The sequence below is a fragment of the Diorhabda carinulata genome, chromosome 1 (genome assembly GCF_026250575.1).
Source record: "Diorhabda carinulata isolate Delta chromosome 1, icDioCari1.1, whole genome shotgun sequence".
Classification (NCBI taxonomy): Eukaryota; Metazoa; Arthropoda; class Insecta; order Coleoptera; family Chrysomelidae; genus Diorhabda; species Diorhabda carinulata.
The window spans coordinates 19,123,122-19,138,771 of record NC_079460.1 but is presented as its reverse complement, the minus strand read 5'-3'; the positions used below and the strand labels follow the sequence as shown (position 1 = coordinate 19,138,771).

Here is a 15,650-nt window from a genome sequence, read left to right as displayed (position 1 = left end):
AATCTTTAAAATTCACGATAAAATTTCGATTTTTACTACTGTTTCATAATCTCCTACAAGGTCACCAATATAAAATTTTCCAACCATTACATTGATCCTGCTAATGATATTATTGAAGTTGACGTATATATTCTTTTATATTCAGAGGATGCAGATTCCTTCGAAATATTCTTTTGGTTAGATCTACAGCATTCTTGAAGTTGGTTTTGTCGCAATTCTGTTGAGTTTAAATATACATTTATCTATCTCCAAGTATATTTGAAAAATTGCTTCTAGACTGTTTATAAAATGTGATTTTTGAGGTTTCATACTCACTTCGTTTTTTCTCAGATAAACGACTTATTGTACAAGATAATGATGTAAAAACTACCATATTATCAGCCATACTAAAAAACCTTCACAAACCATAAGTTATAAAATACCCAACAAAATCTTAGATAGAAGAACCTTGCGAACCTATTTTATTAAAACAAAACCGTAATGAAAAATATGTTCATTGGGGATAGAAATGTTGAAGTAACATTTGAGACTACGAGGGCCAATTTTTATATTCGAAACCAGAAGAGTTTAAGCTAGCAGTTTTGAATACCACCAGATTCACTTCGAAATAATGACAATTAGATATAGAGAACGTTACACCAAAAATACTCACTATTTTTCTAGATGTAGAGGTTAATCTATTGGAAATAACATTGTCAGTAAAACATATTTTAGGCCAAATTCTACAAATCAGAAGTTATCGATATCGTGGAAGCTGTTTTCGGTATCATTGAAGTGTTCAATATTTGAAAATCTAAACGTTACAAGGAGATACAGAATATGAAAAAAGTTGGAAAAAAATGACACAGTAACAGAAAGAAAACGTGGGATCTGTACGTACTGTAAATGTCGAATTATTCAAGAAATTTGGGCAACTTAACAAAAATTGATTAACCCTTCCCTGGGCACAAAAATTCTTGATGCTTTCTGCATAACATTCTGATGAAACAGTAAGCAGTGACAGACGATCATCAGTGGTTGATTTAATAGTAAGTTACAACACTACAAACTATAACACAAAAAATATACCAATTACTTATTCCAAATCAGTGTAAGAAAGTAGTTACTAGAAGAAGAAACTACGGATGTTGCTGATAAAGAGACGCCAATACCAAAAAAACTCATTACCTAGTGAAGAAAGAAAATTTAAATTACAAATTGAGAAGATATTGTGTAGGATGAAGTAAAAAAAATAAAAAATAAATTTTGTAAAATCAGAAGTGAAAAAGTGATTATTTTTTTTTGAAAACTCACATTATTGTATTCCGTGTTTTGCGGAAAAATATTTTTTGTTGTATTTATATTGAAATATTTTATTAGAAAAACTTTACCTTAAAAAATTAACAAAAATAGGTGAATGTAAGGTGAAGGTAACACAAATTGAAAATATCAATGAAGAAAACCAAAAAAAATATGAAAACTAAAGTTTTTTGTTTTACAATAAAATTAAAGATCATGAAAAAAAAATCAAGTGCACTAAGTGAATGGTAATGTACCAAGGATCCAGGACAATTCAACCAAACTGTAAAACACATTTAAATACGGTCCCTTGAGCCGTGGAAAAGGATTGAAATAAAATACTCTGGGCTGTGGGGAAGTTTAGTTGCGGGCCTATGGACCGCACCGGTGCTCAACTGAAATATATATCAATACCTACAATATCCAATGGAATATCTAATCTTAATCTTAAGGATTTAAATACACATACCTATACTATATAGTTGATACCATCATTTGAATGTTTACGTCATGATTGTTAATGACATTCTGTAAGCGCTTTTTTGGAGATAATTTAAAATTGTATACGTGCATTGATAGATGATAAAATTGAGCAAATATAAAATGAATTAGTAATTTATAGCATCTCAAACAACAAATATTGTACCTACAATTGTATATATACAAACATAAAAACAGATAACGAGGATCATAAATTTCAATTCTAGTTCCTATAAAAAAAGAGAAGTGAGATGAAATATCAAATAATTTATGGGAAACAATAAAATAATATTTTTCTAAATGAAGTTATTATGTTGAAAGTTGAATAAGCTAGGAAACTTTTGTTAATGGAAGACTACGTAATAAATAAAAACTAAAGTTTCTTATCAACATTTATTTCGCAAATATTATCTTACCGATAAGTGAGACAACTTTAAATCAAAGGTTTATGAAGCTTTCATAAAATTGTCTTGGCGTCTTCATATTCAAATAATAGCACACGGCACTGTTTGGTTGCCAGGGTCTGTGAGAAAATACATTCTCAGTGCTGTAGATAAATCTGTAATTTAATTACAAAATATTAAATATTTAGTATTATCACTGCGTTTGAGTGAATATGTCATTCTGATATTGCCAAGTTTAACATTCTTCAATTACCGATCCCATTTTCAAATGATGTGGTAATTTGGGCAATTTAATGATATAATAAATTGACTAAAGTTAAATTCGATAATTGAACTGGTCAATATCAATAGAGGGTGATTGTTTGAAAAAGACCTCTCAAGTATAGCCGTTGTACAGTCGGGGACCCATTGTAAATATAAGCAATACGAGGGTTGCTACTCAAGTTTTGAGACCGACACTGATGCGAATATGTCAAATTTGATACTGCCATCAAGTCAAATATCATCAAGTTTGACATTTTCAATGGTGAACGTACTTAGAACGTGTTGTCACACGAGTGCTATTTGAGATATTTACAGATACTTGAAACATTCGACTTTGTGAAAGAATGGAATTGAATTATTTTCGTTCGATGATCTTTTATGACCTTCAACATGGATTAAACCAACAGCAGTGTGCAGATAAATTCGCTAAAATTTTTGGTGATACAGGACCATTTCGAACCACTGTATTTCGCTGGTTTTCTGAATTCAATCGTGGACGCACTTTGCTACAGAACGAATTTCGTAATGGTCGTCCAAAATCGGATTTTGTACCAGAAAATAGCGATGATGTGCATAAACAGGTATTGTAAGATCGTCAGTTGACATACCGTGAGATTGAGGCATACTTGGAAATTAGTTCCACTCGCATACCTTTAATATAGCATGAAAATTTGTTCGTGTTGGATAATGCATGATTTGACAGTTACTCAAAAAAAGCTCGATTATTGCAAAGAAACGCGGTGCTTCAAAAGACGTCTATAAGATCGTGACAGGCGACGAATCTATGCATTTATGAACTCAAAACTAAACATCAATCGACTGTATGGGTCTTTCAAGACTAGCCAAATCCAACAAAAGTTGTTCGGGTACGAAGCACTTCGAAGCAAATGGTTGCCTGTTTTTCCGATATAACTCGACATGTTGCCACCGTCCATTAAACCAATTGCAGAAAACGAATTATTTCGTTAATACGAGCTCTCACACGTCAGTTCAAACAAAAACGTTTTTGAAGAGTTAAAAATTAAAAATAAATTACAAGGTCAACATTTTTCTGCACCTGAGAAAGTGGTTAATGTTTTTTGGAGGTACCTTAATCGGAATGAGGATTGAGGAAGACACTGTAAACTTCTTAACCTTCTTCAAATCGTATCCCACCCGTTGCAAATAGTCTAAACTATATCGCGGCTCATCTTCCTTCTGAAGTCACCTCTCGTTAGCAAGTACTTGAGATTTTAATATTTTGTGAATGTAAATATCAATGTGTATTCAAATTATCACCTTTGATACGGACTGAAGGTGTCCATAAGACGTAAGTAACCCCTACAATGCCGATTAACGAAAAAATGAGCTTACAGCATTCGCCCCACCTTCTCACTCTAGTATTTCTAGGCAGATTTGGGATTTATCACTGAAGAGAATAGTATTTGAAATTGGCATCGCTGAGGTGGATATGGTCCACAGTTGAAGGTAACTAAGGTCGATATGAAAAAAAGTCTGAACCTTCTTATCCGTCTGTTGTCATTCCACATTCGAATGACCCTTGCATTTTCTGTAAACTACTGAGTTACTAAACACTCGGCACACAAGCCCTTCATGGGACCCGAACCCTTCTGTGGTATCAGCTACAAAACAATGGAAGCAGCACTGGAAACGAAGGTAGATAGGAGCAAAACCAATTATTGGGACAACCGACAGGGGCTGAGATAGGCAAAGACTTCTCTGGGAAACTATAACCAGAGAAGATCTGATGAAAGTATCAACCAAGTAAGAACAAACTACGAATACCAACAGGAGTTCTATCGGGGCAGTGTCGCCTCAACAAACACCTGAAGACGCTAGACTTAGCAGATAATGTGTAAAGCACAAAGGAACTCCAGAGCACTACACCTGGGTATGTTCGAAATAGAAAACGAAGATCTCTGGCAATTAAAGCCATCCCCTATTCTAGACTTTTTAAAAGGAGTCGGATCAACGGATAACCTGTAAATACAGGGTTTTCCAGTATGACAGCAAGAAAGGGAGACCCAATAGATCCTTTGGGTCCCAGTGCATACGAGACCCCAAGTCTATATATACATACTTACATACTAAACACTTGGTATTTTAATATTTAAACAAGCCAGTTCGTCCAATACTTAAAGAAAACAATAATTTAACAGAAATTTGCAAATGATAGAGCTCACATTCTGATATTTACTGGGCGTTCGAGTTTCTACGTCACTGATTATTTTATAAGTATATTAACATTGATAAGTGGGGAATGAGGTGAATGTAAGTGGCAACTTTCTTAAACAATTTTGGATTTCGTGTAAACTTTTAATTCTAATAATGCTTGTATGTCGATCATTGGTATTTCAAATAAAAAAAATTCTTCACGCATTAGTATTTCCTTTCTGAAAATAAACTTATAAAGTGAGTTTAAAAACAAATTTAGAGAAATTTCAGAAATATTTCTGGCATGCTGAATTTGTTTGTAACTCATTTTTCATGTGTTAATGAGACATTTACACATGAATAAGATTGATTCAATCTAATGACATTCTCGGAAACCTAGGAAATCTAACTTTTATGGCAGGTTGCCGAAAAATTTCGAAAAATTTCGACAAAGTGAAAAGTAAAAATTCTCTATTTGTGCGTACACTTCTATAAAGAGAAGTGTTAATGATCACTAAGGTGTAGGTGTTGGTAAATCGTGATTATAATTTTATATTCAAAATTACCTTGTAAAAGATTCAATCACATCCCATATAGGATTTTACGATGGGCCCAGTATTGGCCCAGACTTGGGTCAAGTATGTACAACTCTGGCCCTAGTTTGTAAGTCATTATTGGCTCAAACTTGGTGGAGTTCTGGGGTGATAACAATGTCCCTCACTTGGTTTGCAAGCCTGGACCAAGCCTGGTTGCCTAGATAAACCCAATACTGGTCTGCAATCCTGGGCCAGGCTGGTTACTTGTAATAATAGATTTTTAATATATTGTTCAGTTCAGCCAGGCTTGGCTGACTGTAGAATGGCCGGGGCTAAGTTACCCAGACTTCAACCTGGCTTTGGCCACTATAGGTTTGCCAAGACCGGGTTTCCTAACGTTGGCCCAAGCTAAGTCCCGTCGTTTAACTCTGGGGGCTCCTACATAGGATTTTCTCGTCAAGGTGTATTAAACTTTATTCGAAAACTCACACTTCTTGTTTGTTTTTGTAATACAATTATAATTTCAAATTCCGCTCGTAGTTTACATTTCAGTTTATCTTATATATGTAAATTTAACATTTGTCTCATTCTCAGCCCACGTCACTGACTACCGTGATAAAATTTTTAATATTTTTAAAATAGAAAAGAACCTATACTCCTCTTGATACAGGGTGGAGCTACTTACACGACAACGAAAGAAAAAAATAATGTTCATGATAATATTTTACTATAACTTATACTGGGACTCTTTGTTTAACTCTAGAAAATTTGTTAGGCGATACGTAAGGTAAAAGACCAAGACGAGGTAGTCAAGAAATCAATTCTTCAAGTTTTTCCGTGTGGAATTAAAACATTTTGTAAATCTACAGTTAATTTTCAGATCGTTGTACATGCCAAGGAAACCGTTCGCCACAAAGAGACACTTTGAAAAAAAATATTATTCATTGAAAATACTTACAGGAAGATTATACACAATCAAACATTTCTATTGTAACTACATACTCTTGAACATCGTGTTACTTACTTAAGAAAAAAATGTACAAAAATTCATTTGATTAGCTTACAAATTATCAAAAAAAAACAAAAAAAAAACTTTCATAAATATCGAAGTAAGTACTTTGCACTTTTACACTAGAGTCTACGGAACTGAAACCAATCCACCTTTTTAATACCTCCTGTACGTGTTTTCAATGAATAATCACAATTTATAATCAATTTTTTCAGAATGTCTTTTTATGGTGAACGGTTTCCTTGGTATATACAACGAACTAAAAATTTACATATCTCCTAAACCATAAATTTTATCGAGTTAAACAAAGAGTACCTTTTGGTTAAAAAATCGATTGAAAAAATCATTTTTGCTATCTGTAAATTGTACAGGATGTCCCTGTAAAAGTTACGAATTGTTAACCATTGGGCATACGCTGCCGATGACCTTCAGATAGTAGTGTAGAATTATTTATTTCGTCAAACACATAATGTTCGAATGTCTAATTTGAAAATATACTTAATCATAAGTTCTGATTTCGCAACCTTAAAGGCATATAACTAACTTAGAAACAAGGGGTCGTATGAGAAAATTTTTCTATGTGACAGCTTTACTTTCACAAATCCCAGAACACCCTGTATGGTTTTCCAAGAGGCGCAAAAATTTATCACTCTGGCGCAGTTATAAGGTACATTATTCACTATTATACAAATAGAAATATAAATAAATATCGCTTCAATAACTTCAGAATTTTTACCTGAATGTAATCATTGAGTGGTAATATTTGATATTCACATCCTCTTATCGTTTCCTCTAGCTTTTAGGCATTGTTTTGTTATAACCGATGCAGATGAGCGGTTAATTTGACCAGTAGGTATTATTAACATAGTGATGGGAAACATGAGAGCAGTTGGAACGTGTGTACCTACTTATTGGTCTGAATTAAAATTATGAAAATGAGTAATTATTAACCCGACGATTTTGACCTCGAAAATCCAAATATGACCTTAAAAAACTATAAACCAGCAACATGTAATGCATATCCGCCATCAAGCATAATTTTTACAATTACATATTTAACTTGTACCACTTTAACAGAAATAACGATTATGCTAAGTATTCGTCTCGAACATTATGTAACCTAACTCGTATTGAACATTTATTGTTGATTGAATGTTATAGAGAACTATATAATCATGCTGATGCCGTGATAAAATCACATAACCATAGAAAATAAAATAGCATTTAAGAGATCTCAAATTAAAACCCTGAAATAGGACACCAAAAATTCAAATAAAACAACCTATAGACGATATAGTGTCAATACAAACTTTTAAAGTACACTACATAAGTCAAACAACAGAAAAGTTTGACTTTGAAGATAATGAACACTAGGGTGAGCATTTATTTATCAAATAACACGTTTCTTAGCCTTAAACAAAGAGATGGTGCTTCAGTGCTTGTGTAAAAGGAACACAAACCAGATTTTTTCTAATATAGGGAAGAGAATACATTTAAGAGGCCTGTAATATTATGAAGTAATCAATCAAAGGATTTATATTCTAATATTAAAATATTATTCCAATTAATTTAAGTAAAAATTAAATAACATTGAGAATAAATAATGTTCTTCTATTAAATACGCATTTGATAAACATTAGTCTAGCTTTTAAGAAGTTTAACAGTATATATTAAATACAATACTGCAACAGAAAAGGTGGGTCAGAAGTAATCAATTAACATTGAGTAGGTAACTTCTTAACTCAGCTATCATATGTTATTAATACCATGTTAATGACTGACGTTATTTGGCCCGAAAGTTGAATTTTTGGCCCAGCGCGTCAACACCTAGATTTTAACTATTGTTGTAAGTTGTAAGCTGGAAATAAAATACCTAACCCTGATATAGTTCGCATTTTTCAAAACCAAAATATTTCACACAGAAGCATTTACTTTGCTATAGCCGAATGTAAAGAAGTACTGAAAAACCAAGAATTTTTACCCAACAAAGAGCAGAAATACTGATAAAAAAAATTTGATTGCTTTAATGATGAATAAACTCTACAATCATAAGACATTCATACTACTTCTTTATAATGGTTTAAATACTTCTCGAAAATAGACAAAAACTTGGCAGAACAATCTAAAGAATATCTACGACTCTACTATTCAGTATTGGTGTCCATCAAGGTTCAGTTTTAGGCCTGATATTTATTAACGATATTAATAATGATAAGTAAAAGTCCAAGACGTACCTACCTTGATGAAACACTGAGTATTCTTAGTGCCATGACTACCATTAAGAATGGTAGTCATGACCCAATGCAACACCAACTACAAGGTGAAGGTAGCCGGCAGAACATCACGCCGATTAAACGTCAAAAGAGATCTGAAGCAAGGTGATGCTCTTTCTTATATTCTGTTCAAGCTGACCTTGGACAGAAAATTTAGGAGGCTGCAGACCATTCCGGGAGGAGCCCTACTCAACCGATTAAGATAGAAGATGGCCTACGCAGATGATGTTGACCTGCTGAGCAGAAGAGGAATAGAGCTTAGAGAGGACTTCCAGACATTCAAGGAAGAATCCAATCGAGCAGGACTCAGTATGAACGAAGTACATGCTCATATCGCGCTGCCGAGACTTCGCAGACCCAACAGCGTTTACGGTAAATAACAACATCTTCGAGCGTGTTGACAACGTCACATAAATTGGTTCTCACATAACTGAAAACAATGAGACTGCACTGGACATACAGGAGAGGATGAAAGCTGGAAACATGCGTATTACAGTGCCCAGAAGATGATGAAATTCCGCCTACTGAGTAGGCGCACAAAAGAGAGGATCTACCGTACACTACTAAGGCCAGTTGTCAAGTATGCTTCTGAAACCTTGGCAATGACAGCTAGAGATGAACTGAGACTCAACTATTGGGAGAGGAAAGTACTTCGGCGTATCTATTGACCAATTTAAGACCAAGGAGAATGACGCAACTGGACTAACGCCCTATATAAAGTGCCCAGTCGGAGATCAAGAGTGCGAGACTAAGATCATTGGTCACGTCGAACAGATGCCGGAGAGTCGAGGAGTTAAACCTGCACACCGGCAAAACCCGGATGGCCGCAGACTTCCAGAACAAACACGCATAAAATTGCAGAACAACATAGAATAGGACCTGAAAGAAATATGCGTCCTAAACTGACAGAGAAAAATACAACATCGAGAGGTACGGAAAGCCAAGGTTTTTCAAGGACCGTAGCGCCAATTGGTGAGGTAAGGTAAAAGACCAAGAAGAAGTAGTCTTGGTCTTCATCTTGCATTTGTGGTCTTGGTCTTGCAGCACGATAAGAGATCTTGGTCTTGGTATTACAGGATCCAGCTGCTACTACAGAGTCCACTCTTGTTATTGCGGGACTAATTTGGGTCTTTTTGGTAGATTTCTATTGGAGGCAATTTTTCAAAGTTTGAAAACAAATAGCTTTTCAAAGTGAATAAAGGATTAAAAAATAAGAATTTGAAAGTATTTGTTAATATGAAAATTTTTGCTTTTAAACATTAAGAACTCCGACGTCAAATTTTAATGTGTAATTTACGTAATTTTTTCCAACTAACAATACTGGAAAAATATTTCGAGTTAAGAAATCAATTCTTCAAGTTTTTCCGTGTGGAATTAAAACATTTTGCAAATCTACAGTTTGCGGCGTTATTACTTGAAATATTTTATTTATAATTGAGTGAAGATTCATTCTATTGTTTATACATGGTTGCTCATAATATCAAATGGTTCAAAGGTACAAATATGTCGTGGTGATTTTCAAAGTGGCTAATGTTAATTTTCTCTAATATGTTCATCAGTAGATTACTTTACTTCCTACAAGAACAATAAATTTATGCGTAAATTAAGCAAAATACTGGCATTGCCAATGATTGAACGAGACATAACGAATTCTCAACTTATGCGCCATTTTTGAACCAAGAACGAGATTGACAGTATTTAATTTATCGAAATAGAAGCTGATCAACTCTTTCAGCGAAATAAAACTGGAAAAAGGAGGAAGGTCGCGTGTATATAAAATTGTAGATTAAAAGATGACAACACACAAGAGCTGTGAAAATTATCAACTGCAGATTTGTATTAATCATTCAATTTTAATTTAAAAATGTCTTTGTGTATTGTTAAAGTAATTGTTAATTGCATACCTTGATAAAAATTGTACTATGGTTTATTAACAGAGTGATATCTAAAGTTTATTCTAATTTCTTATTCTTTGGGTGCCCTCTTCTAACGAAGGTTGACGATAACCCCAGCAAAGTCATTTCCGTCTCTGCCCTTCTTATCAGCGTCTGAGAGTCTAAATATTTGCGAATATTCTTCAGCCATGAAGCCTGATGTCTACCAGGACCACCGTTTTCCCTCGATTTTCCCTTCGTTCAGAAGTTGCAAAAGTCTGTATTTGTCATTTCTATATATGTGTCCCAGATTCAAGGTTCCTTTTCGATGCCTATTCTTTGCTTTACTAATATGAGCGGTCCAGGAAATTCTGAGCATCCTCCGAAAGATCCACATTTCGAAACTCTCTAAGCGCCTTAGTAAGTTCACCTTAAAGGTCCAAGTCTCCGTTCCGTATAATAAGTTGCTGTATACAAAGCATTTCACCATCTGGTACCGGATTTTAAGGTTGAGTGCTCGGGATGTAAACAATTGTCTCATTTTTAGAAAGACATTTCTTCCTTGCTCGAAGCGTGATCTTATTCTCATTAATAAAACTTAAATGCATTCATAATTAACTTTGAGCATATAAGTTGACAAGATTCGAGAGTTTGAACTGAAATATTAATGTTTTGTTTAATTCTTCACGCTAATACACCTCGATGTGTACCCGAGTAATTAACATAATGGTGGAGGGAACTAATATTCTCATGATTTAGAATTCTCGAATAAACAAAATGATCAATTATATGTATTGTATTAAATTAACAATTTTCATAAAAAAATGTTAAATAATATAAGTAATAATGATATGAGATAATAAAGTATTGTTCTTCATTATCTCCATCTTAATAATAATTTTATTTACCCAGAATTATCACATCCTGTTTAATTTTATAATTTTTAAATAAATTCCCGATTATGAAGTGCAAATAATGAGACAACTGATTGTGAAGTGAAAAATCCTCTGAAATAAATCTATTTTTAATAACTGTATAAAACAAATTACAATAGGGATTTCAAGAAAGTTTATAGTATCATTGTTACACGACCTTCAACATTTCTTTAACAGGGACTGGCGTCAGATAATAGTTTTTTGAAGATTTTAACACCATTAATTTATTCTTACACTTCTTCGTTAACAAGTTGATTCATAGAATAACTTGCACAAATTTTGGATTTCATTGTAAGTTTCATTTGTTAGAAAAGTACAATTACACCTACAGAGTACTCGGCGGAGTATGCACAATGTAGTTGGCCGAGCAAATTGTGAGTGATACAATAGGTTCTATTTTCTCTTTCCAGATGGTAGTCCGGTCAATTTAGGAATTCGAAGCTACATAAATTCCCACCAAGCTGAAAATCAGTAATATTGTTTAAGAAGTAATTAAAAATAAAATTTGAAAGTTCCTCATCATTCCCGTTAGTGGAAAAAATTTTATTCAAAGTCAAAGGTCAAAAAAATTAGATTTTCGCGATTTTCAGCAAAACGGTAAGTTTGATCATGAAAATACCTCAGACAAAAATTGTAGATCATTAAATTATCTAGATATACTTTTTTCCTACGAGTCACTGTTTCTGAGATATAATGATACAAAAAGTTGTAAAAGTTGTAATCGTAGTAATATGCACGCGCTTCCACGGCACCTATGAGATTATCAAAATGTTTCATTTGAAACTATTTCAAGATAATGAAAATTAGCAGAGATTGAAAAGATAAAAGCGATTTATATTAAAAAAAAAGTCGTCGGAGTCGTAACTTTCAAATTCTTCTCCTTTTTCTTCATCTTCATTCTGAGTACATGTAAATACCGTGTCGCCTTGTTAGAATCAAACGGATCGTCCATTGTTGGTGATTCAATATTAGAACTCGACCAGCCTTGACAAGTTGTACATGCCAGAGAAAAATACAGTCCGATTTTTTTGCAACCACATGTAGCACTTTATTCCTTTTAGCAGTTGCAAAAAATTGTGCTGAGCAGTTTTTCTGGTACAGGTGGGAGTACAGTTTGAATGGGTTCTAATGTATTATTGACCAACTTTCAACGCCAGTCTGTAGGGTCTAGCTGATAACCACACTTGAACTAGGTAGTATACTTAAAAAAGTTGTTGATGAGTAGCAACTGAGGTTGAAGGGAGACAAGCCAATTTAACTTGTTTTTTTCTTTTAGTAATTTTAACGAAACGTGCATATCGATACTTATTTAAACAAGTAGTTTTTTAGACAGCGTCATAGACAGAAGAAAGCGAATGCCGTTGGCAGTAACTTCTTGTCGAGTTGAATTATTATTTTTAAAAACTTCAACACGTTTTCAAACATTTTGAAAACTGCTATTTTACCCCTAAAATGCAAATGTCGTGTCACAGCCAGTGATTGCGTGTTAAAATAATACATGATTTTGACACTTTGCAAAAGTAGATTTTTTGAACCGTTATATCTCAGAAACGTAATAAAAAAATTTTTTGTAGATAATTTTATGATCTACAGTTTTTTTCTGAGGTATTTTTATGATAACCGTTTTGCTGGAAATCGTGAAAAATTCATTTTTTTGACCTTTTACCTTGAATAAAATTTTGTCCATACAAGGGAATGATGGGGAACTTTCAAATTTTATTTTCAATTATATTTCAAACAATTTTACTGATTTTCAGCTTGATGGGAACTTATGTAGCTTCACAGTTATTTTTTGGTCTAATTCGACCGCATTAGGGGCTTCCCACCAATGATGTACTCGTTCATTTGCCACTGTGTCTGTACCACTCGGCTATGTAGACAGTTTCCGTCTACACTCAAAAAGCTCGTGCGCCTTTTCACAAATTTTCTTTCCGTTCGGAAAAGTAATTCTACACGTAATTTTTAGAAGTTTTAGTCAGTTTTCAAGTGAAACTACAGTTGTTTTAGAACTACCTACCTTTTCTCTTTTTTACCTCTTCTTTTTTCGTGCTGTCATGTTTTTGACACGTTATCCGTCACCTTGAAAACCGTCCCTGACAGAATTATTACCTACTCGCCCATAGAGTAACTCGGCCTTGTACGATTAATCAATACATTCTTAAGAAAAAAGAAGTCAATCTCAAATACGGAGGGTGTCTCATAAATAATGTCGGTTTTAATATGTGAAAATTTCTACGCCCCCATTTAAACATATCGGAATTTGTAAAGACTAATCTCTATTTTTATGAAGATTATAATTACTTTACTTTCTTTTAATCATACTTCCTTTGTTTATTGACACCGCAGTGCGTTTTTATAATAAATAGAATGAAAATATGAAATTCGTATATTTTTGGAAACAAAATATTAAAACAGCCGAGGCAGCAAGGGATTGAAATTGAAAACCAACCTTCTACCAAGACTCTCCGATTATCGGACTCCCTTGAACCTTCTAAAGCATAGACATAGTAATTCTAGACTACTGAATACGAGATATAATTCCTATACTGAAAAGTTTTTGGAAATCTAGAAAGAAATAGCTTCTGGTAGATAAAGCTATCTCTGTTCCACTATGCGGTGATTGGTGAAAGGGGATAAGATAGTGCCACACGAATTAACTGAGATTCAATCGTTATGTCGAGAGGTATGTAAACAGCTCGTTGACCTGCCAAAAATGATCATTTTCTTAGACTCATTGTTACTTCCGATGAAAAATGGGCAAGTAACAGAACCCATCAATTCGAGCGGTACGAGCGGTAAGTCTTGTTGTGTGCCTGGTGGAATTATGACGGTTCCAGGTTTATCATTCCAGATGAAAGAGCTACAAATGCGGAGGTATATAGTGGAAAGCTGATATGAATGAATGACGTTTTATCCGAGATACATCCATATACTGCGAAAATTACCTGATGGTATTAAGCTCCGACCACATTCAAAATTCCGGACCTTACACCGTCAGATTACTACCTATACTATATTCATATCCATCTCGATTTCCAAGGGCAATTTGCATCTAAACCCGATGATTGGTTCTACCAAGGTCTCAAAGAGTTTGCTTAACCTTTAAAATCATAGAATATGATTGGTTATTATTGGAATATTATATTTTATTTTGTATTATTATTTAATAAAGTGAACATTGGAAACCGACGTATTTATTACACACCCTATATATTACTCGAAAATAGAGGGAATGAAATTTTATTTTATCAAATAGTCTGAAGCAAGACTTTATTATAAATAAATACCTCAAACTATTAAAATACGCAAAAGCCACATCCATCTCTGTTCATTACACTCGAGATAATTGAAGTTCAAAGAGTAATTTATTATTATCAAAATAGAGGATAAAAATCTGCGTTTTAAAGGCGACAATTATCAATTTTCAATTTACACAAAATCACTGATTCATTTTCCTTTATACATTTCATAATATTAATAGTGACGTACACCATATAACTAGCAAAAATAAATGAGTACTATTAATTTTGTATATTTTTTTCAGGCTGAAGATTTATTAGATGACTTATTATCACTAGAATCCAGTTCTCTGGCGTCCGATGGCTTTAAAACGGATAATTCCTTTACAGGAAGTGATCTCAATATTAAGAATGAACCTTATCCACTCAGTGACGCTGAATTACATGCTCTCGCCAAAGATCGTCAAAAGAAAGATAACCACAACATGAGTAAGTTGATAAACTCAATGTAGTACAAAATAAATAAATACATAAAAAACAAATATTTAATTTTATTTTTTGAACATTTTGATCAATTATCTTTAGGCTTAGACAACGGTTTGAAGAATTTTGTAATTTTCTCTTGCTTGGCAGTTTTTAAAAGTTCCTTCAATTCATAAAGAAATCGCAAAGCTCATTTGCCATTCTTAAACCTTCACTAAGATTTTTCAAATTAAATGTCACGTTTCCAGTGCTTGTTGAAGCCTCTTCTTCAATAGGCTGTGAATTTAACATTTCCTCCGAGTCGGTTTCAGTCAAATCTTCATCTTGCGATTCAAGCAATTCCTGAATGTCATTTGATTCTATCTGCTCGAACCCATCTTGTCCTCGATCACAATTTTTATAACGAATGTGAAAGAGGAAAAAATAAAACACGCAAAGCGACTTTTACCATAGAACGGAACAGCAACATTTAAAATATGTATATGTCTTCATCATTGAATAATAAGGTTGCTTTCATTCTGTTTATTTACATTCTAACAAACACCGATTGCGGCGAAGGCGGCTGATGTCAAAGTCGTCTGCAATATCATTTAACAACATACTTTAGACAAAGTTTTTTAAGATCTATTTTATTTTTTTATTAGTCCATTTGACGGCATTTACAAAGGATATTGGGTTGGATACCTATTGGAATCCTTTTATTATTATGTATGTACTTATT

At 33.5% G+C, this 15,650-nt stretch overlaps 1 protein-coding gene across 4 annotated transcripts in view; it reads left to right on the top strand.

The window, feature by feature from the left end:
• LOC130897146 (transcription factor EC) overlaps positions 1 to 15,650 on the top strand; it is a 127,340-nt gene that overhangs the window by 98,119 nt on the left and 13,571 nt on the right. For all 4 annotated transcript variants that reach the window (XM_057805823.1, XM_057805816.1, XM_057805831.1 and 1 more), the window contains one exon: positions 14,752 to 14,935. In XM_057805823.1, the coding sequence (XP_057661806.1) occupies positions 14,752 to 14,935 (184 nt within the window). The remainder of the gene's footprint in view (positions 1 to 14,751; positions 14,936 to 15,650) is intronic.